Below are 25059 nucleotides of genomic sequence, written 5' to 3' on the forward strand. Positions count from 1 at the left end.
TCGAATGAGAACAAAGCTGTAACATAATCAATGAAATATATATTTGATATTGACAGCATTGTGTTTATAAATTTCACACTCCAAATTTAAATTTTAATTTCCCACAGTGCAACTTTCAAGCACATGAAGATCGCCAGACTGAGAGAAAGTCCATCAGACCTCGCGGTTGCTCTCTCTCCCTGTCCGTCTCCCTGTGTTCTCCTGCCTGCTTCATAAATCATTAAAGCGACCCATAGAGAGAGACAGAGATACAGAACGAGAGTAAAAGAAAGAAAGAAAGAGCGAGCGAGCAGAAAGTTTGTAAATTATTAAACCACACTGAGGAACAGAGAGGTCATGTTTCATGTTTAATGCGCCAAACCAGTTGGATCTGTACCAGCATCCCTTCTCTCTTCCTCCTCAGGAACGTGTAGCGCTTTAACACGCTCCATTTATCATTCTGCTGCACATGTGGCAGGAAAAAATACAACACACGACGAGGAAAGAGGAAATTTCACGCTTTAAGCGAATTGTAGCCAAGAACTTTCTAAAGATTTTAGGCGAGATTCGAACTTTTAAGTCTGATTACTATCCAAAAAGTGAAACAAAAAAAAAACAAAACAATATTGCGCTGAAGATGCATGGAGGACATTTTTTACAGCTGGCACGGGATTAAAACATTTTAAACAGCACAAGCTTCTTTTTTGTTTATTGTTTGCAATTTTACCTAATTCCCCCCAACTAAATCCTCACCAATTCCCACATGTGTCTCTGTTAATGCACTTTCCCATCAAGGTGACAACTACCAACCAGGAAGGACAAAGACTTCCTCCAATCATATAGACAGAATATTTTTAAACTCATGCTCATGCAACATAAGGACGTGGCGTAATACGAACAAAGAAAAGTGCTATCCGCCCCTTCCGCTTGCATGAGCTGGCATTGGCTACAGGTGTGTCACCCCTCCCAGCACTGAGAGAACACACACTGTGGATGGCTGTAGCTTTACCTGGGCTTTGAAATACAGTACAGTACAGTAGCATTCTCCAGATGAAAGGCCGAACATGTATCCGTTGCTCTACTTGACTCAGAAAATCCACTATGTAACAACTTGATCAACTTGTGACTTTCACTTGGTAAAGAAATCACACTTGGCTTTGCCCCCCAATTGCACAAACACACTCACTTACATTGTTTCTTCCTAATTTAATTGCCCCTTCCAGTGTCCCATCATGCTGTTATGGCCAGCATAGCAGGGAGCAGTGAAGGCTATCTCGTGCTTCCTCAGAGCAACTTTCAACCGCAACTGCGCAAGCTGCTGCTCATGCTCATGTTTTTTGCTGTAACACACTCAAAGAAAATACACTAAGGAATGGAATGGTTCCTTATGTAATGTGGTGCAATTAAGAGAAAGATAGCCTTGGCAAAGCTAAAAATTAATTACAAATATTTTTACATTGTTCTGTCTTATTACAGTTGCAGTTCACCTTGCAGACAGAAGGGGGATCTATTCATCCATTCATTCATTCACCTTCTGGTTCGCTTTTCCTCTACAGGGTCACGGGGGACGTGACCCTATCCCAGGAGGAGGGGTGCCAGTCTAACCCATGGCACACACACTAGGGATAATTCGGGAGCACCAATTTACTTAAATCTGCATGCCTTTGGATTGTGTAAGGAAATAAAGGAAACCCACCAAACACAGGGAGAACATGCAAACTGCTCTCAGGCAGACCCCAAGGTGGGAATCGAACCCTGACTCTAAAGGTGTGAGGCCACAGTGATAACCACTACATCGTGCTGTCCGGGAGGAATCTAAAAATTACAAAATGCAAAATTACTTCTAAGCAAAACATTTAACCAGAAGGAAATGGTCTTAAACTTGTAGCTTTACATTTATATTTGACATTTCAGCATATTATTAGTAGTAGTAGTAGTAATTGTTCATTATTGTCAGACTTAATAATTTTTTTACCTTATTTTTATCGTCAATCACCAACACTGCAATGCTTAAAATCTGTCGCCAGCGATGCGTGCTAGGCAGTCAGAAGAAGCAGAATAGAAATTGTTGTGGTTACTCAGAAATGAGTCAGTTAACAAGGATCATAATTCCAATCTCGGGCTTGATTTTATAGAGAAATCCCACACCGCTTGATGTGGTGGCTGAGACCACATCTGCAGCTCTGCCTCGAGTTTAAACTCCTAAACACAGCTCATACTGTACATACTGACGTTTTAAAGATCGGATCTGAAACATAGGAAAGAAACTAATTTCAATCCATAGCGCATATAATATAGTATATTTTACTGTATGTCTGCATACCGTGGACAAAAGAATTACTGTACAACCCTGTACTGAGGAAAGAACCCAAAACCTTATGATGGCAGTCCAGTTGTTCGGGATGTTGCAGCAGGCAGTAAATAGTAATAACTTTCTACAATGATAAATAGATAAAATCATGGCCGGTGCTGCATATAAGATAAATAAATCATTTCAGGATGTTCTTTTAAAAGAAAAATAATCAACTTATGGGTGGTAACAGAAACGTTGCTTCCCATCAGCCCACATTGCATCATGTTGTTGATTATTTTCCTGTCACAGGGTTTTATTTCCCAACAATATTATTTTACTCAACAAATGCGCTAGCTAGGGACGAGGTTTGGAAATCCACCGAGTGTTTCTTTAAATGTTCCTCAGAGCCATGGGAAACCCCGACACACACACACGCACAAAGATTTGCACACACAAATACACTAACGTGCACACAGACAAAGCAAGAATATGTTATTTAAACTTTATTTCTGGACTCTGCATGCAAAGCTGAGTTCCTTATAAATAGCCCTGTAATTTATTATATGTGTGTGTGTGTGTGAGAGAGAGAGAGAGAGAGAGAGAGAAACCTTTTGGGTTCTACAGTGCGTTAGTTTGCTGCTATTTTGGCAGACCAGCTGTGTGTTTTTCTCCTTTTGACGAGTTTCTTTTAAATGTAGAAAAGCAGTCATTATCTCTAAAAGAATTTCTCTTGGCCAACAGACAGACCTACAGCTGACTGGTTATGTTCACTTAAGTGATTTCCTATTAGTTTCTATGATAACTGATGGATTAAAAAAAATTATGTAATTACATAACAAATATCTCATTAATGAGAGCACGTGTCAGCAGAAATCAGAAAACCATCCATCACAAGACGGACAGAAACCACTGACGTTTTATATAGCTCTAAAAATTGTGAAAAAAATATATTAACCAAGAAAAGCGCTGGTTTGATCCCCGGGTGATGTTGTTTTCCTGTCACAGCCGGAGGTCTAGAGAGAGCTGATTGGCCGAGCTCTCTCGGGGGGGAGGGATGAGAGTTACTCGCGCTTCCACATTAATCAGGGCTCTACAGCCAATCAGGGGCGTCTGTGAGCTCGCGCACGCAGAAGGAGCGGCTAGCGCTTTCCTCCGAGTGTGTTACTCCGCCCCTAATGGTGCTTGAGCAAGCAGTTGGATAAGATGCGGTCGGCTGACGTCACGCGGTTCGGGGGAAACACGGGATAGTCTTCGCTCTCCGACTGAGTGGCAGTTGTAGCCTTAATGTGGGAGCCCCCTAGTGACGGGGAGGAATTGGCTACGACTAACATTGGGGAGAAAATTGGAAAAACCCAAAAAAATTATTAAAAAAAAAAGAAAAGAAAAGTATTTTTACACATCCAAACGCCACAGCAGGAGATCTTTTAGACGATCTTTTAGGAAGTTGGAAGAGAATGGCCATAAAATTGCACATTTTGTCCATCCAACAGCATTTAAGGTCCTGGTGGTCCTAGGGTGTGCAAACTTTTGCACTCAAAATCATTTCTCTTTTTTAGTTGAACAAAATATACCGCTATTATGTGAAAGGCGTTCTTCTGACTTCGATCCTAGTGGATGTGGAAGGCCTTCTGGACTGGACGAATGGATCGGACCCAAGATCCAGGTCCAAGGGGACAGGAACAAAAAAATTATATAAAAATGCACATCACTTATTCTAAACTGAAAACCAGGGGATGCAAACTTTTGAATTTAGATGTAAATCATGTTATTTCAAATTTAAGCCATTAATAAACTGGTGGATAATAAATGACTGGATGGATTGTGAATGGATAGATGGGTGGATAGTTAGAACGGTGAATGGACAGAGTCTCCTAACTTACACCCTAAAGAATTATAAGAATTCAAAAAATGGATAGATAGATAGATAGATAGATAGATAGATAGATAGATAGAATTAATTTTTTTCATGTTACTTTAAATATCAGTATATAGAAAATGGACAGGTATTTTGTTAAGCAGATGAACAGACTGGTGGCTGTCATGTATCTATTGGGTGGACCGATGGATAGACGGATAGATTGATGGATGGCTGGATAAGTGGCTATATGGATGGGTGGATATATGGAAAATGGTTGAATAGATAGATAGATAGATAGATAGATAGATAGATAGAGTATATAGATCTGTCAAATCCTCCCAAATGCTGAAAATCTTTTCCTTACACTCCTCTCCCTCTTTTTAAACCTAATAAACACATACACATGCACACACACAAAGACACACACAGACGAGCCAAGATGATGACTCACGTGTTTGTGAGTTGCCTGCATGGGTTATGAAATGGCTGATAACAAAGCGTAGGACTCTGACAGGACCAACTCGTTGTTATGGGAAATCTGCTGATGGGATACAGCCGAGTCTATTCCTTTCTTTGTTTGGAGCACTTCTGGAGTCTAGCATGTGCTTCGACTGTCATTTTCTAGTTTTTGTCCTTAATGCTTCACATCAAGCATTCTGCACAACATATGCAGAGTTATAGAGAGTTGAAGATTACAGGCTGGTTAGCTACACACACTTCCCTGTCCTTGATTTTGGTAATCACTAATCAAATCCACTGGTAAGGGTTATACATTCTTACAAATCAAATACTTAAATAGTTAGTTGCGACACCACTAAACTTTTATGCTAAAGTGTACACTGCAGCAGATAGAACATACTGATAAATCCATCTCTCTCTTCACCTAGTAACCTCTGTAGTCCAACTGTGGAGGCCAATGGTGACTATCGTATTTATTCCCCTTTGTACAACTGTTGCAGGACCTCAGGTCAACATACACACACTATGGGGAATTTGGGAACGGCAATTAGCCAATCTGCATGTCTTTGGACTGTGGGAGGTATTTGTTCCCTTATGTTCCCTTCAGCGTGCCCTTTATATGTGCACATATAACATGAATCAGGTTTTCTATGCCTGGTGGGCATTTTGTGACGTTTTATTTATCATATGAGGAATCTAGGGGTACTTTTTCATTTGGGCACCCTAGAGACTACTATTACGTTTTTTATTACCGCAGGGACACTCTAGCAGGCACTTGATCACTTTAAATCTAACACAGGAGCACCCTAGGTGACAATATCACATTTTATTTACCAATAGGGCACCCTAGAGGGCACTTTATCACATTTATATGTATGATAGGGCACTCTAGTGGAAGTTTGATCACATACTGTATCTACCACAGGGGCAACCCAGAAGATGCTTCACATTTTATGTCCACTAAAAGCACCCTATAGGGCACTCTAGTGGAAGTTTTATCACATACTGTATCTACCACAGGGGCAACCCAGAAGATGCTTCACATTTTATGTCCACTAAAAGCACCCTATAGGGAATTTTATCACATTTCATCTACACAGAAGGGCCCCCTAGAGGGCAATATCACATAATTTACTATTGGGGCACACCTTATCTGTGATAAGGCACCCTAGGGCCCCTTTAACACATTATATCTAACACAAGGACGCTCAGAGGTTGCTTTATCACTTTTTTATGTACAAGAAGGGCACTGTGGCATGTTTTATTTACTATAGGGGCACCCTAGAGGGCACTTTCACATATGTTAGTTATGTGATCATGCATTATCTACCAAATTATCATGCATCATGCATTATCTACCAAAGAGGACCCTATAGCTCTTTATCACATTTATCACAATTCTTAATACAGGGATCCTAGGGGGCATTTGTGTATTATCTAGTGTAGGGGCAACCTAGAGGGCATTTTATAATATTTTATCTGGTGGTATTCAAGAGGGATAGCTTTACGGTTAACCCTAAAAAGTAATACTATCACATTTTATTTACCATAGGGGCACCCTATTATACACCCTATAGGGCACTTCGGTGTCATTTCTTTAACGAGGGCATTCCCAAAATTCTAGATTTAAACATTTTTAAAACTCATTCAATGTTAACTGGATGCCAATTTTAATGAAGGCTGATAGGGTTTGGATTTTTATTCTTATACTGCTATTTAAAGTAATAATTAAGCTGTATAATTATAAAGCTGTCCTTGACTTGGTACTTTTATGCCTCTTTGATATGAAAATCTCAATAATTAACCTAGTATATGGATTCAAGCATAATGTAAAACAAATTCCATCAACCATTATTAAGATATTCTGTTTAAATGTTTAATGCTCTTAAGAGCTACTTAAACTGTCCTTGGAACATTAATACACATTTACCATTCGATGCATATGCATGATATGCAAATGAAAACCCTTGGGGTCTCCCAAATAACATCAAATCCTTTAGTTTTTTAGTGAGTAGGAACTCACATTTATCATAGATGGACTTGAGAGGAATTTCAAGTACAAGTTTCTATTTGCAAAAGAATTGTTGAACTTAACATAAACCTGATCAAATGTGATGTTACCATGACAACCATGACTTGGTTATCAGTAACAGCAGTTGAGGGCGTCCTGTATCTTAGTACGCAGTATCAGAATTTGTTTACTTATTTGCCTATCAGATCTGACATTAGACATATCACTGACTTTTAAACTATTAGAAAAATCATATGTCTGGCTTATTTACAAGAATGCTCGGAAAGTATGTTTTCAAAAGTAACACACCACTGTGATGCAAGATCCAATTTGCATAATTAAAATCAGATACACATTCCTGGTGTTCTAGTTGCACCAGCATCCACACTTTCTTTCTTTCTTTCTTCCTTTCACACACTCACCGTGTTCTGTGCTGTTGGTTTCTCGAACATGCTCTTCAGGTCGGTGAGCGGGATGTCAAACCTCTCGATGCGCCTGTTCTCCTGCAGGTCCTCTTTGGCGTCAGCAGCCAGTGTGTGTCCCGTCGCTTTCAGCTCCTCGTCTCCGCTTCCAGATTGGGTTTCCATTGTGGAAGAAATCGAACACCCAGTCGCTTCCCCCTAACGAGAGCTGAGCAGACTTCTGGTGAGAGATGAGGAGATAGAAGGAAAGAGGAGGAAAAGGAAACGACAAAGCAGTGGTTGTGGAGGAAGGAACGCGTGGCACTGCTGTGATAATGTTTGGGAGAGAGAAAAAGAGAGAGAGAGAGAGTGAGAGAGAGAGAGAGAGAGAGAGAGAGACCCAAACGGATCTGCTCACTGGACGAAAAAAGTAGAGGGAGAAAAAGTTGGGCTACAAATTTCTTCCAGTAAACACTTGTGCACACGTGTGCACACTCAACACACACACACACACACACAAACACACACACAAGAGCAGGAATATAAAAGCTGTGTGGAAATCCAGGACACGGTCACATGTGCCCAGCTGGAAGGAAGTGAGCCTTACTGCTGAACAAATCATGGAAACATTAAAACTCCCTCCCTTACACCACTGCTTTTTCACCAACACCCTTCCCTCTCAACACACACACAAACACACAGTTTCCTTATTATGGCATCCACCCAGACTGATGGGCCCCTTACAGTAGATGTCCGTCTTCTTCCACACTCCCAGATTACTATTCAGTCAGAAATCAAACACTTGGAGACGTCCAGCTGTAGGAAAATAATTAATCAGGGTATTGTGATGACGCGGAGTTACCATCCCCACCCTGAAGGTATTAATTTCCTGTAACAACACACCCCAAAGTGGTTTACACCGAGGCACTGAAGTGATAAAAGTGTATTTTTTTTAAAATGGTCCAGCGTGAACATTATACTGTACAGTATATCTCCTAAAGTTTAAAGGCATGCATGAAAGCATGAGATTATTTGCATTTACATCGACACATCGTTGAGTTGCAAAGTTCATTTGTAACATGAAAGGCGTCATTGTTTTATTTGTACAGTTCATTAGTTTTGTGGTTAGAATGCGAGCCGTGCGCACAAGATAAGATAATATCTTGTGCACATCAAGAAAAAAATTCACAATTTCTGGCACTTCAGGGGCTCTGTATGTGTACGGTAATCCTTGGGGTGCCGGGTCCGGAAAGGTTACTTGAATGGTGCAACATAAGAAAGAGAGAGAAAGAGAGAGAGACAGAGAAGCTGAGAGCTGTAAGCAGAGAGATGCTTCATCAGAGGAATGCATTATTCAACTCAGAGAAACACAGCTCACTTACACACACACACACACACACAAGCAATTTAAGTACACACTATTTGCAATAGTGACTGGTTTCGTCTGCCTGATAAACATAAAAAATCCAAACCATTTAGACATTCACTGAATTCTTCAGTTGTTTGGTTTGGATCGTTCATAAAGACACAGCTAAGCCCCACGACTTCATGGAATCTTCCTCTCAGGTCAGTTTAGGAGAGGTTTATTACCACAAACAGTGTTGCCAGGTCTGTATGTTTTCTGTAGAAGTCACTTTTTGTGCTACTTGCCTGGATGGATTTCTCTCACGGGTTTTTCCCACCTTAGATCAAAATCTTAAAGTCAAAATATTTTATAATCTAGTGGAAATTTAAGACCTGGGCCATCATAATATCAGCAGGATGTAATGCTACAGTATGTTTCAGCATGATATGAAATAAAATTAGACTTCACTGTGTTCTTGTGTATCAGTAAACTGGTCAATTTGTTGTTATACAATACGCTCACATTACCCATGAGGATATTTATGATAACATATCTGTAATATAGCGTCAGTCGCCTTCCACATCCCCTGGGTCTGGGTTCAATTCCCGCCTTGGGGTCTGTGTGCATGTATGTTCTCGCCGTGTTTGGTGGGTTTCTTCTGGGTACTCTGGTTTCCTCTCCCAATCCAAATACATGCAGATCAGCCTATTTAGCTTTTGTTCCCTGGTTCCCTGTAGTGTGTGAATGTTGACCAGAGGTTCTACCATAGTCATAAAAAAGAGGAATAAATACAAAAGTCACCACCAGTATGTTTAAACTAGTGGATAAAAAAAAAAAAAAATTCTGTTAAGGAAATTTATAAATACTCATATTTAATGTTGTATTTATTGATTTATTCATTTAGCCCATAAGTCCTCTTCGGGTCTTTAACTTTCAGGAAATTATTTAAAGATGCTGATGCTAAGGGCAGGCGATGGCTGAATCCCAAATTGACAAATTTTAAAGACTTGTTGCACTACTTTAGCATGAAAGCCCTTTGTGTTATCCTCCACATGGTCACTTAAAAAGATAGTCAAGTTATATTTGGAAATTAGACCACAATAAGGTAAGACTACTAATATAAGTAGTAAAACCTCTTTTTTTCTTTCCTTCTGTTTTAAATATTAAAAATAATCATTGTGATAGGGGGAAAATCTCAAAGAAACTAAAAAACGCGTATAAAAACAAATGAATAAAAACCTTTCCCTCAGGCGAGACTATAGTTAGCATGTTTAGCTTGGGAATCTTCCCGCACTTTCCGTTAAACGCTCGCGCAGACGGCGCGAGCAGGTTTTTTTTTTTTTGTCCTGTCATCAGTAATTTTTTTTTCTCCCTGAAGTGGAAAGAGTGAGTATCTCTCATTCTGCTCTTATTCACTCATAGCAGAGTGCAGAGGTAAACCGCGCAGAGACTCGGGGGAGAAACACACACCATTAAGCCCTTTTCATGCGGTTTAAAGCCCACGCGGGCCTCGTTGTGCGTTACAGAAGGAGAGGTGCGTCGTTTGTCATTTCTGTCATTTCTACCACAAACCATAACTTCTATTTCTGTAGACGCTTGTTAAGCTAAAGATAGTCTTTAAATAGGTCGATATCCAAGTTAATGACTGTGTAGATTTCATAAATCCTTTTCAACACGGGGCATTTAAAAGAAATAATGTGACCTTGGTGTTGAAAAGCGGAGAAGAGCTCCCTCTAGTGGTCGTCGGCGTACAAACACTGCCAAAACAACGCATACTCTGTGTGTGTACGTACTGTATGTACAGTATATATAACTTGCAAACTACTAAACAAATAATTGCAAATAAAAAATTAATAAATAGAGGAATGAATAACTGAACAAATAAGTAACAAAATATATTAGTGAACACATGAATAAATGAACAAGCAAATAAACAAACAAGTAAGCAAGTAAACAAACAGGTGAATGGATGAAAACAGACAAATAAACAAACAACAAGATAACAGAGACATTAAAGAAAGGATGAATAAACAAATAAATGAGAAAAAAGTGAGTGAGTGAGCGAATGAATCACAGAAAATGTATAAGATAAATAAAACAAGCAAATAACCACACTAACAAGTGTATGAGTGAATAAATAAGTAAATGAATTAAAAAATGAATAAGTGAATGAGTAAATGTTAAAAAATTTATGTGAATAAATGGATGGCAGGATGAAATGGAAGAATTTCAAACACAAAAAAGCAAGCAAATAAAACAAACAAGTGTGCAAATGAATGAAGGAGTAAGTGGATGAGTGAGTGAAGGAAAGAAGGCATGAGTGAATGAAAAAGTGAATAAATGAGTGAATGAATGAACTGTGCAAGTGCATGAGTGAGTAAATTAATAAGTGCGTGAGTGAATGAATGAAGGAGTGAGTAAATAAATGAATGGCAGGATTAAAAGAAACAATTACACCAACGAGCAAATAACTAACTATTGAGTGAGTGAATGAATAAACAAAAATAAATTTAAAAATATGCATTACAGTATATACAAAAAAACTAAGCAAAGAGCAAATAACGTGAATAAATTATTAAAAAACAAATGAACAAACAAGCAAATCAATAATTAAACTAAGTGACACGAAAACAAACAAATGACAGAATGAGCGAATAAACAAGCAAATTATAAAAAGATTTACCAACAAAAAAATAACTGAATGGAGGAATGAATAAATTGATAGATGGATGGATGAACAAGCACACAAACAAACAATGTCAAAATTGCTATGCATTCTCACCATCATACGGGGATCTAGGTGGGCAGTATGGTGATGTCAAGTTGCTAAGCAACAGGAGGAGAGAATCTCCAGCAGGGTCACTCCTGATTACTCCTGAGTGTTTCCTCTCTCCATCATACAAACACACAGGCTGTTGAACCTGAGCGAAAGTTTGCATGTGACATCATTCTCAGATCACATTAGATATATTTTTAGCTTTATATATTGCGTTAATTTTCCTTTCTTATGCTAATTAAAAGCGCAATATGCCAACTTATTTTGTGATTTAGATATTGTCTCATGCTAAATGTTTAGGTTTAAAGTAATATGAGCTGTGTATTGAGCTTTAATTGATAAATATTACTAAACTGTGAGCTGTCAGTTCACAGGCTGAGTTGAAAATTAAGCACGTTTGGCACGAATTCATTACAAGCCAGACCAGCTCCAAAAAATTTATAATAATCAGTGTCTGTGTCTGAAAGCTAACAAACATCCTGTGTGTGTGTGTGTGTGTGTGTGTGTGCGTGTGCGGTACTGTAAAAAGAACACCAGGGCAGTTGGCATGAAAGTAAAAGACAGTTAGGAGAAACCAGAGAGTAAGTAGATTTAAGCAGGTTGTTATCTCACCTCGTCCCGAACGGGGGGTCAGACTGCATCCAAGAAATTCCAGGTGATGGCACTGATTCAAGGCCTTTAAAAAAAGAAAAGTCTGTGTGGTTCTAATAGGAGGAATGCTGTATACTTTAGAAAAAAAATTGTTAACAGTGGAGCGGTGTGACTCCTGAGATAATCACGTTTGTGTTGCGTTTACCCGACACAGGCTTGTAAATGAATTTGACTATTTATAAATCCATCCATCCATCTAGGAACCTCTGTTGCTCTACTAGGGACCGACCGTGGTTGGACCTCTGTTAAACATTCTTACACACACACACTATGGGAAATTTGGGAATGCCAATTTAGCCTAATCTGCATGTCTTTGGACTGTGGGAGGAAACCAGAGTACCCGGATAAAGGGGAGTTTTTAACTCTAGCTTTCCTGGTGGACCTGTGAAGAGGTCTTGGGGATGGATGAAAGGGCAGCATGAAAAATAGAAGCCCGGTTGTGCCTAAGACCTTCACTCTTTCCTGAAAGAAGGATTTTTCACTTGCTTCTTTTACCCCCTTCTTTTGTCCTTAAAAGAGCGTGTCCTTTGTCTTTTAGGTGAAGGTATACGGCAGATTCAGGCCCTGAGCTGTTGCTCTTTCTTTGTTGATACATCCTCCTATGTAGAGGTTGTTCTGTATTCCCATTGTAGAGCTCTGAACATTCTTCACTGCATTAAATAATGTACCGATCTTTGGGGTGGACGAGTCTCTGTCTCAGTGTGTTGGTGGGTATGAAGCTTCTCTTAAACGACGCTCCGTCCTACTCGCGCCTTTTCCATTGCTCACATAACGAGCCTTTCAGACAGGGGAGAATCCTTTGTTCTCGGAGGATTCAAATATGAGGAACAAACCAACTTCCCTCAGACTGAAGAAGCTACTTGAATGAGTAGTCAAGCATCTCTACCTAATAAGAAAGACGTCTATTTGACATGACTCAACTTCCATTAGTATTCATTAATATATACATTAATAGCAAATGGCAAGTGATTCATTTCATTGAATGATCATGCTTTAATGGTATTTAAACTTAAGAATAAAAGTAAGATAACTCTAAATGGATAAAACATAGGATTCTTTTGTTTATTAGAGTGACAAAAACAGTTAGTGTAGGTAAATTGCAGAATAAGAGGAATAAACACTCTAACATGTGGTGTTATTTGTAATAAAACATATACATTGCCATGAAAAAGTATTTTGCCACTGCTTTTTTTTTAAAACATTTGTTCCACTTTAATGATCAAGATCATCAAACCAATTTTAATATTACACAAAGAAAAGCTTAATAAAAAGCTGGTCAACTCTGCCTGGCCCTGTGTAATAAAGTAATTGCCCCCTGGGCACCTGGATTATGCAGCAGGGCAAAGATCTGAAACACGCTGAATAATAATAAAATTTTTTTAAAAAAAAGGTAAGATTTTGGAGTGGCCTATTCAAAGTCTGGACTTAAATTTGATTGAGATCTTTAAACAGGGCTTTTATGCTTGAAAACCTTTCAACATGGCTGAATTCTGAAAAAGAAGAGCGGGCCAAAATTCCTCCACAGCAATGTGAAAGACTCATTGCCGGACATCACAAATGCCGGGTTGCACTTGTTGCCGCCAAGTGTGGCACAACCGGTTAGAAAAAAAAAGAAATCAGGAAGGGCCACATACTTTTTTATGGCACTGTAGCAGGTCATTTTAATACACTCACTCATCTTCTAAACCCACCAAGCACAGGGAGAACATGCAAACCCTATGCACACAGAGACAGGAATCGAGCCTGGCCAGGAATTAAACCCAGACCCTGGAGGTGCAAGGCGACAGTGCTAACCACTACACCACAGAGGAATAAATCACTTGATAATTAGTCATTTGAAAAAGAATGATTTAGTCATAATTCATTAATCATTAATTATTACATGATTCATTCTATAGAGATTCATCAAACAGATGAAAAGCATGACGTGGCTTTTCCCCCCATCACATTTCTCCCCTGAATTTAGTCGTGTCTAAGGGCACTTCGACATCAGTGTACAGCTAACAGCCAGGGAAGGTGTAAGCTTCTTCTGATGCACTTAAAAGCTGCATTTTTCTGAACTGTTGCTAATGACCCATTAAGGAGCAGCATAACACACTCAAAAAAAAGGGGTTCAAAGAAAAAGTCCCCGACTTATGAACGAGTTCTGTTCCGGGAGCACATTCGCAAGTTGGATTTGTTCGTAAATCAGACAAAGTGAGTCTTATACATTTTTGACCCAAATATACAATGTAAAACACACATGTTTGGTATTTTAGTTCCACATTATACTCTCATGAGCCTCCACCTTCAGATTGGGAGGGGAATCCAGGTGACGCAGCAGGGTCAGATGACCCTGTTTAAAAGGAGCCCTGAAAAGGCTGGGACAACGCTACATGGTGTTTACTGCGCACTTGAACAGACACCATTTTGTCTCAGATCTGTTTTGCACTGTATGTGTGAACTGTCTCGTTGAGGACAGCTTTACAGGATAGACATTTTTATCATCATGCTCCCGGACTGATTCATTGAAACCGACTTATTTCTCCTGCACACCCCCACACACACACTCACACACAATATACCAGATTTTGGACATCTTATAGATTCACTTACACTCTGAAAATATTGTATATGATTGTTAATATTGGTATCTGGTGCACTGCAGTGTCTAGTTTTTGTACAATACACATGAGCTACTTCCACGATTTGTTCGTTTCTACACATTTGTAGATCCACGGGCCGTTCATATCTGTGAAAATTTATCAACTTAAATGTTTGTATGTTGGGGACTTACTGTATTCAATCACTTCTACAGGCATGAGCTTACAGACGCCCATGATTGCATAGCGTCTCTATGATTGATGCTGGATTGCGAGTATGCCTATCTATCTGTCTGTCCTCACAAGAAAGCACGGCCAGTCCTCTCTCTCTACTCACAGATACGGATGGCTGGGATTAGAATTCACAACCACTAGATGATAGTGACATGGCTTTTTAATCAATTTTAAAAATAGTTGGCAAACTGCTGTGTTGAAAGAGCAATAAAACATTTCTTCATCCATAACCGCCTTCTTACTCTACAGTAAGTGGTTTTCCTTCTTTAATTTAGTTATAAATAATTAAAAAAATAATCAACATCAGGTACCTCGTTATACATTATATCTGCTTTAATAAATCAAAGACATTTCTTAGACTTTCAAAGGTATCGGCTTCCCAAAATACGCTTTATTTTGGAAAACTACAGTGTACGTCAGAAACGTTTTTGCGCCGATGCAAAGGAAATAAAAGTCATTTTGCACATTCTGAACACACATTAAAAAAACAAAAAACAAACAAAACATTTCAGTGTAACAAATTAGAAAAAAAATTGTGATAATCTGTGATAAAGATAAAAATTTCTGGTACATGGTGGGGGCTTCATGATAGTCATGAATCTGGTGTGACATTTAATAATGATAATAACGATCAGGAAATTAAGTATACTTTGGTACAAAAAATATGATCTTTATTCTTCTGGCTTTTTAAAATAATGTCACCATGTAGTCGGTTAGTATAGTGCATGCAGTTTACTACAACACTACGAATGAAATATGACCACCACTGATTGCTTCATAAATTTATATGTACATTTAAAACCGGGGACCTGGCCCTCACACGTACTGTAGCACTGTGCAAAAAAATGTAAACAAAATAAATCAATCGATTAAAAAAAGAAAGAAAGGAAAAAAAGGTACATGAGCTCCAAACTACTATTTACAGTATAAACATTGAACAAGAAATTGGGAATAAAGCACATCAATGCTGGTCCCAGTACAGTCACATATACTAGCTTTCTGTCTCACACATATATACTATATATCTCTCACACTCACACACACACACACACACACACACAGGTAATATGCATCCAGATGGCAGTGTAAAAGTGCTCCTCTACAGTGTCGAGTACAGGGGTGAGATACAGAGTGCCGATATGTACAGACAGAATCACCACGGGTTTCAACAGAAGAGCTGATCGTAACTGCAAATGTTCGCCCTCACAACATCCCCCTCTGCGCCCGCGCCCGTCAACAGACCCCCTAACCCCCGATCTTTTACAGGACGTTTAGGGGTCCGTGGTTGTTGTTCTTCGAGCTGTAAGTCGTCCAGCCTCCCTGCATACGGAATGTTTGCTTTGGAAGAAAGACATCGTCTCTTTCGAAAAACTGAGAGGGAATTTGAGAGAAAGGTTCTCTCTACAAATCGTCGTCGTTCTGGCACGAAGACATTCAGTTACAAGGTCGTGGATCTGTTCGCCGTCATTGCACGATAATCTGAGGAAACTTTTGTTCAAGAGTGGACATTCAGGCTTCAGGTCGGTCTTGCGCCAACCAGAAGGCAAGCACAGGTTTGTTTTTTTTTGCAACCGATACCCCCTGTCTGTTTTGTTGTTCTGATAAATAAGGCAGCGCTTGCAATACATCTCTATCTATAGTTAGAATTAGAATTATATAAAACATTCCCGCTAACCCCCAAGTGGCTGTAAAAATCCTTATCCCTAAACGGACACTGCGCTCTCAAAAAGCGGATACTTCCTGCCTAGTTTATTTCACGACTTTTAACATGTATCCATTTTTAAATCTCTGTCTTTTTCCTAAAGTTCTACATTAGCACACTTTCGACAGACTTGCGCTTTGATGGAAAAAGTTCACACAATCGAAAGAATGAGTAGAAAATTTTTATACGGTTTAAAAAAAAATAGATGGACGAATGTTTATGGGGGAAAAAAAAGGTGCAGGTGTGTCATAATACGCCGTTCGAGAACAAGGACACCAGCGGTAGTGGCAGTGCTAGCTACTGATGAACAGTGTCCTAGTGTCCTCAGGATTGTGGGACAACACTCGGAATGAAGAGACGCGTCCGAAAGCTCCGCTCTACACACACTCGAGTACGTCGTAACAGTCACAGTCACTCTTCTGATGTGTACACGTGTGTGTCGGAGTGTGTGCAGTGTGTCGTGTGTCGACAACATGGACAACATGATCGCCACACATCCTAGTCAGTCTCTCATCAACACGCAGCAATATACACACACACACACACAGACACACACATGCTCAGTTTGGCATGAGTCCCAAAACCCTTGTGAAGGAAGTCCATAGCTTTGTTCCACGTAAAATCTGTAAACAGTGTCTCGTTTAAAGAGCAGTCTAAATCACGTACGTTTCATCCTCCCTTTAAACAGTCTCGGGATTTCATTTCTTTTTCTCTCGGGTGTCTTTTGTATTGTTCTCTTTCTCCCGCCGTTCCTTCTCGTACTTGTCCTTCTCTGACTTGGCCACGCTGTTGTACGAGGGCGGTGAAGCCGACGATGGGGTCATGTCTGTTTTGTCTGACGCCGAGTTCTCGGGAAACTTCCCGATCACCAGAACCTCTTTCTCAGGCAGAGTTTCGCCGCCATCCTGCAGCCGCAGCCGGTACATGTCCGACGCCTTCTTGATTGTCACACGGACGCGGTGGTGTCGGAAAGCTCGCTGGATGACGATGGCTGACATTTCCTCCTGCTTGCGCCGCAGCGTGGTGGTGATGGGCTCGTAGGATACTTTAGATGGATTGGAGGCCATAAAGCGCTCCTCCATCTGGCCACGCATCGCGTCCATCTCACCCTCCTCACCCAAAACACGCAGCGTAAAGGCAAACAGGATGTCCAGGCAGTGGATACGGTCTCCGCTAACCATCGGCAGGTCCATTGCGATTAGCTGGATCTTGTTGGGCTTAGGGATGCGCAGCGGTGGGTCCAGGGCATCTGCAAAGTCTGACAGCTTGTCGTACTCCACGAACTGCGTAGCGTTCGGGTCGAAGCGCTCCCAAACCTCGTAAAACATCTCAAAATCGTCCTCACTCAGCGGTTCCGCGCTCTCCTCTGTAGCTACGCTAAAGTTCTCCAGGATGACAGCGATGTACATGTTGACCACAATCAGGAAGCAGATGATGATGTAGCTGACGAAGAAGAAGATGCCCACCGACGGGTTGCCGCAGTCACCACGATATGAGCTCCCCGGGTGCTCTGTCTCGCTGTCGCAGTCCGGTTCGCGCTTGTTTAAAATGGGTGCCAGAAGGCCATCCCACCCGGCTGAGGTTGTGATCTGAAAGAGGCATAGCATGGAGTTCCCGAATGTCTCGAAGTTGAACATGTCGTCGATTCCGGCTTCGTGTTTTACATAGGCAAAGTTAGACATGCTGAAAATGGCGTAGATGAACATCACCAGGAAAAGCAAGAGCCCGATGTTAAACAAGGCAGGAAGTGACATCATTAAGGCGAACAAGAGGGTTCGGATACCCTTGGCCCCCTTGATGAGACGGAGTATACGTCCAATCCTGGCCAAGCGGATGACTCGGAATAAGGTGGGCGACACGAAATACTTCTCAATCACCTCCGAGAGGAACATTCCTGCAACCCAATGCAAAATCCTTGAGAATAATTGAAATGTAATCTTTGAAAGTAGGACATTTAAGGATTGCATTTTATTCCTATAAAACACTTTCCCAGCACTTACCTACAATCGACAGAATCACAACCACAAAGTCAAACACATTCCAGCCGATGGTGAAGAAGTAGTGTCTCAGCGAGAACATCTTCAGCACGCATTCGCCAGTGAAGAGCACAATAAAGACCAGGTTGATCCAGTACAGGATGTTATCCATATCTTGGGTCTGATCGTCGGTTTCCACCATCATGGTCACCATGTTCAGGCAGATCAGGATCATAATGATGATGTCGAAGGCTTGCTTGGTGATTAGGTCAAAGACAAGGCCCTGAAATTTGTTCTGGAAAATGCAAGAAATTTTATTACAAAGTCAGTTACATGACATTCTTTTGTTTTAAGATTAATCATGCATAGCACTAGTTATAGTGCTATGCATGATTAAGTGCATAAGATTGAATCCCTTATAAAAAAAAAAACCTCAAAAAAATCCCCAAAACAAAACACACTCTGGGTAGATGGTTCTGTTGTAGATTGTTAAAAATTAGGTCCCATTTAATTTACTTAATATTTCTTCCTGTCCATATCACATACAGTATGAGACTGTTACGGAATACTATAGCAAAACTGACTGACAAATGGTTAAAAAAATACATTTTAATGTATGTCAATTCTTGCTTCAGATTATAGTTGTTTCCTTTTTATTCACTGCTGAATTGCACATAAAATTACTGTAGGTACTTTTGGTTGATTTGAGTTATGCATATCTTTAGATTCCTGGTTCAATAAGTGAAATATGGCCAGTGCGAGTTTGTTTATGAGAGGCGATTTGGAAAAAAAAGTAAATCATATTTTTAGGATATTTTAACGAGGATTCAGTGATGTGGGGAACCCTCAGTCTCATTTTGACATCAGGATTTTCCCTGCTACCCAAACCCCACTTCACCAGCAGCACTGTTTTATTTAGGCGTTGTGCTGGCTGTCACAGGCGGGGATGAATAGGAGTGAACCCAATAGCAGACAGTTCCTTCTTATGAGACTTTATTAGAATCCAGAGGAGTTTAGGATATCAGAGCACTAAGAGTGGAGAAGGGAGGAGGTGTGTGTGTGTGTGTGTGTGTGCTTAGTGACTGAGGACCTGGGGAAGCCCCTAGTGACGAGAGAGAAGGCGGGGCTATGACGCGGGGAATCTCCACAATCCCGGAAGTAGATCGCTGAATTGCCTCGGGTCTTTCTCTACTCTTTGCGAGCGTATCTCGCTTTTAAAAGCGTTAAACAAGCAGAGGATGCAAGGCGAAAAGCAGCAGTGTGATTCTCTTGATGAGCGCGGAGGTCCGGCGCGCAGCGCGAGCGCTCTCCTGAGATCCGCGAACACGGAAGTGCTCGTGTCGCCAGATGAAAAGCCGAGTTCGCGGAGAAAGTGAAGCGAGGGACAAGAAGAGTCGTTCTTTACCAGGCAGGGTTCGGTATCCAGAGTTCCAGCAGCGAGGGGGAGAAGAAATCCAAGACGTGAGTACTCTATCCGAGGTCCAGTAGGCTTGCGAGGTCATACACGTAGGCGAAAAAACACTGAAGGATATTCCAAAGGGCTAGACACAAGACAGAATCCAGAAAACGGGCAAGGTCGAAACACAGAATTGAAGCACTAAGACAAATCACTAGGAAAACGGGACAATAGGCACGCGAGTAAGATACATCGGCAATGAGTGGAGCTTTCGGCGTCCTTTTAAAGCCGAGGGTGAAATGCCGGATTAGTAGCAGGTGCGCTCAGGTAATTAACTCAGGGATTGTGGAAGACCTTTGGTGGAGTTATGACCTGGACGTGCTGGGTTGGTTGTGCAGGTTCGTGACAGTACCCCCCCTCCTACGGACGCCACCTGGCGTCAGAGATGGCTCTCCCGGATGTTGTTGGTGGAAGTCAGTGATGAGTAAGGGGTCTAAGATGAACCTAGATGGTATCCAACTCCTTTCCTCAGGACCATAACCCTCCCAATCCACGAGGTATTGGAGCCCCTTACCTCGGCGCCGTGCTTTCAAAAGCCTGCGAACCGTGAATGCATCACTACCGTCAATGAGCTGTGGGGGAGGAGGAGGGCGGGCGGGCGGACTTAGTGGGCATGATACTATGGGTCTTATCTGGGAGACATGAAATGAAGGGTTGATGCGTCGCATAGTGGACGGTAGGAGCAGTCTGACTGCGCAGGGGTTGATGATCTTGACTATAGTGAATGGCCCAATGAACCTGGGAGCGATCTTGCGGGAGAGTGTCTTGATGGGGATGTTGCGAGTGGCGAGCATGACTCTCTGTCCAACGCGGTAGGTAGGGGCTGTGGAACGGCGGCGATCAGCCTGATGCTTAAACTGAGATATTGAATTTCGAAGCTTAGCTCTCGCTCGTAGCCAGGTCCTCTTGCAACGACGCATGAAAGTCTGGGCAGAGGGAACTGCCACCTCCTCCTCTTGGGATGGAAATAAGGGAGGCTGGTAGCCTAGACAACACTGGAAAGGGGAGAGGCCTGTAGCTGCTGTGGGTAGAGAATTGTGTGCATACTCGACCCATGGTAACATTCGGCTCCAGGAGCGTGGGTCTTTGGACGTCATGCACCGAATTGCTGTCTCAAGGTCCTGATTGGCTCTTTCGGTCTGGCCATTAGTCTCAGGATGGTAGCCAGATGACAGGCTGGGAGTGGCTCCCAGTAATTTACAGAATGCCGTCCAGAACTGGGCAGAGAACTGGGGTCCGCGATCTGAGACGATATCTACAGGGATGCCATGAAGGCGAAATACGTGTTGGATGAGTAATTCAGCTGTTTCCTTGGCGGAGGGGAGTTTAACCAGGGGAACAAAGTGGACAGCCTTGGAGAAGCGGTCGACAATGGTCAAAATACAATTATAACCCTCAGAATCTGGGAGTCCCGTGACGAAATCTAAGGCGATGTGGGACCAAGGTCTATGGGGCACTGGAAGTGGTCTGAGGAGGCCTGCTGGTGGTTTGTTGCTGGTCTTGTTGCGAACACAGATATCGCAGGCGGCCACAAACCGGCGGGTGTCGTCTCTGACAGAGGGCCACCAGAAGCGTTGTTGGATCAGGGAGAGGGTGCGAGCTGCGCCAGGATGGCAGGCTAGGCGTGAGCTATGCCCCCATTCCAGGACTTGGGGGCGAGCTACTGGTGGTACAAAGAGTCTACCCAGGGGTGCCTTTGGGGAATCGGGTACCTGTTCCAATGCCTGCTTAACTTGGGCCTCAATGTTGAGGGAGGTAGCTCCAATAATACATTGTGGCGGCAGGATGGTGGAGATAGGGGTGTCGTCTGTGATCGAGACAAACTGACGGGAGAGAGCATCGGGCTTGGTGTTCTTGCTTCCTGGCCGGAAGGATAGGGAGAAGTCGAAGCGGGAGAAAAATAAGGACCATCTGGCTTGACGAGCGTTCAGGCGCTTGGCTGATCTGAGGTATTCGAGGTTTTTATGATCCGTCCAGATGAGAAAAGGGATCTCGGAACCCTCGAGCCAGTGTCTCCATTCTTCTAGCGCCAGCTTTATTGCTAGTAACTCCCGATCACCAATCTCATAGTTCCTTTCTGTGACTGAGAGACGACGAGAGAAAAAACAGCAAGGATGCAGTTTGCCATCTGATCGAGCTCTCTGAGATAGGACAGCTCCCACCCCGGAATCTGAGGCATCTACTTCTACAACAAACTGGAGAGCAGGGTCTGGCTGTGTGAGAATGGGTGCTGAAGTGAACAGATTCTTTAATCTAGAGAATGACTCCTCTGTCTGTTTGGACCACTGAAAAGGGGTCTTAGTGGAGGTGAGAGTGATGAGTGGACCTGCTATGGTGCTGTAGTTCTTGATGAATCGGCGGTAAAAGTTGGCGAAGCCAAGAAAGCGTTGGAGATCCTTTCGGGTGGATGGTTTCGGCCAGTCAGTCACTGCTTTCACCTTAGCTGGGTCCATCTGGATCTTAGACGGAGTGATTATGAACCCTAAAAAGGAGATTGTCTGACGGTGAAACTCACACTTCTCCGCTTTAACAAACAGCTGGTTTTCTAGAAGTCTCTGTAATACCTGGCGTACGTGTTTCTTGTGTTCTTCCAAGGAGCGAGAAAAAATCAAGATGTCGTCGAGATATACAAAGACAAAGATGTTTAGAAAATCTCTAAGAACATCGTTGACCAGGGACTGAAACACAGCTGGGGCATTGGCTAGACCAAACGGTACGACCAAATATTCATAGTGGCCCGATGAGGTGTTAAAGGCTGTTTTCCACTCATCTCCCTCATTAATCCTGACAAGGTGGTAGGCATTACGGAGATCAAGTTTAGTGAAAGTATTAGCTCCCTGCAGGAGATCGAAGGCCGTTGACATTAGGGGAAGAGGATAGCGATTCTTGATGGTTACTTCGTTTAGTCCTCGGTAATCAATGCACGGACGGAGCGTCTTGTCTTTTTTAGCCACAAAGAAAAATCCCGCCCCGGCGGGGGATGAGGACGGTCGAATGATCCCTGCGGCCAAAGATTCTGTTATATACCTGTCCATGGCCTCCCTCTCATGTAATGAAAGTGAATACAACCTTCCCCGTGGTGGCATAGAACCCGGGAGGAGGTCAATGGCACAGTCGTAAGGTCTGTGAGGTGGCAGAGAGAGAGCCCGTGATTTGCTAAAGACCTGCTTGAGGTCGGCATAGTCAGGAGGGATGGCTGAGAGGTCAGGGAACTCTTCCTTGTTGGAGGACGTAAGTGGGGGAACGTGAGCTGACCTGAGACAGGATGAAAGACACGAAGGGCTCCATTCTTGAATGATGTTCTTGGCCCAGTCGATGCGGGGGTTATGACGAGTCAACCAGGGGCGTCCGAGAACCAGAGAGGAGTGGGCGTTCCTCATGACCAGGAAGGAGGTCTCCTCAGTGTGGTTACCGGAAATCTGTAGGGTTATCGGGGCCGTACGCTGGGTGATAACTGGCAGACGGGTCCCATCGAGGGCCAGAACAGCTAATGGGTTCTCCAAAGTTTGTGTTGGGAGATTAAGTTCCTGAACTTTTGAGGCGGAAATTAAGTTCTGATCAGATCCAGAGTCGATTAAAGCTGAGATCGTGTGAAACCTGCCTTGTACTACGATAATGGCTGGGAGGAGGGGACGTGGGCTAGGGAAATGGTTAGTGGTGGGCCCCTCCAGAGCCCCTAGGTTCACCGGAGGGGCTTTGCTTTTAACGGGCATTGGAGACGATAGTGACCAATCTGGCCACAATAAAGACAGGAACCGGATTGGATTCTCCGCTGACGTTCCTCTGGAGAGATCTGGGCTCGGCCCACTTGCATGGGTTCTGGGTCTGACCTGAAGCTTGGCGATGAGACAGAGTTGGAGGGACGTAAGGGTGAAGCTGAAAGTCTGGACTCAGAGGTAGGTCGAGGGGCTCGATGACGGCGTCTCTGTGCTAGACGTGCGTCTACCCGTCCTGCTAAGTCCATGAGACCATTTAGATCACTGGGGAGTTCCTGGCTGATCAGATGGTCCTTAACATCCTCGGATAGACCATGGAGGAAGGCATCATAAAGTGCTTGGGTGTCCCAGTTAGCAGAAGCCGCCAGAGTACGGAACTCAATGGCATAATCGTATGTAGAACGAGAACCTTGATGGAGCTCCAGCAGATGTCTGGCTGCCTCTCTGCCCGAGTGGGAGCGGTCAAATACCCTTCTCATCTCCTCCGTGAATGATTTGAAAGAGGAGCAGCATGGATCGTTAGCATCCCAAACCGCAGTCCCCCATTCGCGAGCTCGGTCGGTGAGGAGCGTGATCACATAAGCCACTCTAGAGCGTTCAGTAGGGAAGAGGGACGTCTGGAGCTCCAACAACAATGAGCATTGGGAAAGGAAGGAACGACACGTTCCGGGCTCACCGTTATATGGTTGTGGGTTTGGAAGTCGGAGTTCATGACGTGGGATTTGCGTCGGGGCCGGAGGAGGGTTAGTTAAGAGTTGCTGAAGTTGAGTGGTGATGGAAGAGAGAGTGTGTGTCACCTCCTGGATGCTTTGTTGGTGAGAGCCCAGCAGCGCCCCCTGTTGTGAGAGTGCTTGCCTTAACTGCTCTAAGTCCGCTGGGTTCGTCATGGCCGATGTATACTGTCACAGGCGGGGATGAATAGGAGTGAACCCAATAGCAGACAGTTCCTTCTTATGAGACTTTATTAGAATCCAGAGGAGTTTAGGATATCAGAGCACTAAGAGTGGAGAAGGGAGGAGGTGTGTGTGTGTGTGTGTGTGTGCTTAGTGACTGAGGACCTGGGGAAGCCCCTAGTGACGAGAGAGAAGGCGGGGCTATGACGCGGGGAATCTCCACAATCCCGGAAGTAGATCGCTGAATTGCCTCGGGTCTTTCTCTACTCTTTGCGAGCGTATCTCGCTTTTAAAAGCGTTAAACAAGCAGAGGATGCAAGGCGAAAAGCAGCAGTGTGATTCTCTTGATGAGCGCGGAGGTCCGGCGCGCAGCGCGAGCGCTCTCCTGAGATCCGCGAACACGGAAGTGCTCGTGTCGCCAGATGAAAAGCCGAGTTCGCGGAGAAAGTGAAGCGAGGGATAAGAAGAGTCGTTCTTTACCAGGCAGGGTTCGGTATCCAGAGTTCCAGCAGCGAGGGGGAGAAGAAATCCAAGACGTGAGTACTCTATCCGAGGTCCAGTAGGCTTGCGAGGTCATACACGTAGGCGAAAAAACACTGAAGGATATTCCAAAGGGCTAGACACAAGACAGAATCCAGAAAACGGGCAAGGTCGAAACACAGAATTGAAGCACTAAGACAAATCACTAGGAAAACGGGACAATAGGCACGCGAGTAAGATACATCGG

General features: G+C 43.0%; 2 protein-coding genes across 2 annotated transcripts in view; both read right to left on the minus strand.

The window, feature by feature from the left end:
- The window catches only part of xirp2a (xin actin binding repeat containing 2a), a 32683-nt gene extending 25285 nt beyond the window's left edge, over positions 1-7398 (minus strand). Inside the window, exon 1 of the mRNA XM_053498240.1 lies at positions 7023-7398. Coding sequence (XP_053354215.1) covers positions 7023-7187 — 165 coding nt within the window. The 5' untranslated portion in view covers positions 7188-7398. The remainder of the gene's footprint in view (positions 1-7022) is intronic.
- A 7508-nt stretch (positions 7399-14906) lies between these two features.
- scn1lab (sodium channel, voltage-gated, type I like, alpha b) overlaps positions 14907-25059 on the minus strand; it is a 59674-nt gene continuing 49521 nt past the window's right edge. Inside the window, exons 26-27 of the mRNA XM_053497563.1 lie at positions 18292-18562; positions 14907-18185 (exon numbers count right to left, since the gene is read on the minus strand). Of these exons, the coding sequence (XP_053353538.1) occupies positions 16990-18185; positions 18292-18562 (1467 nt within the window). The 3' untranslated portion in view covers positions 14907-16989. The remainder of the gene's footprint in view (positions 18186-18291; positions 18563-25059) is intronic.

Source organism: Clarias gariepinus, chromosome 6 (genome assembly GCF_024256425.1).
Source record: "Clarias gariepinus isolate MV-2021 ecotype Netherlands chromosome 6, CGAR_prim_01v2, whole genome shotgun sequence".
NCBI lineage: Eukaryota > Metazoa > Chordata > Actinopteri > Siluriformes > Clariidae > Clarias > Clarias gariepinus.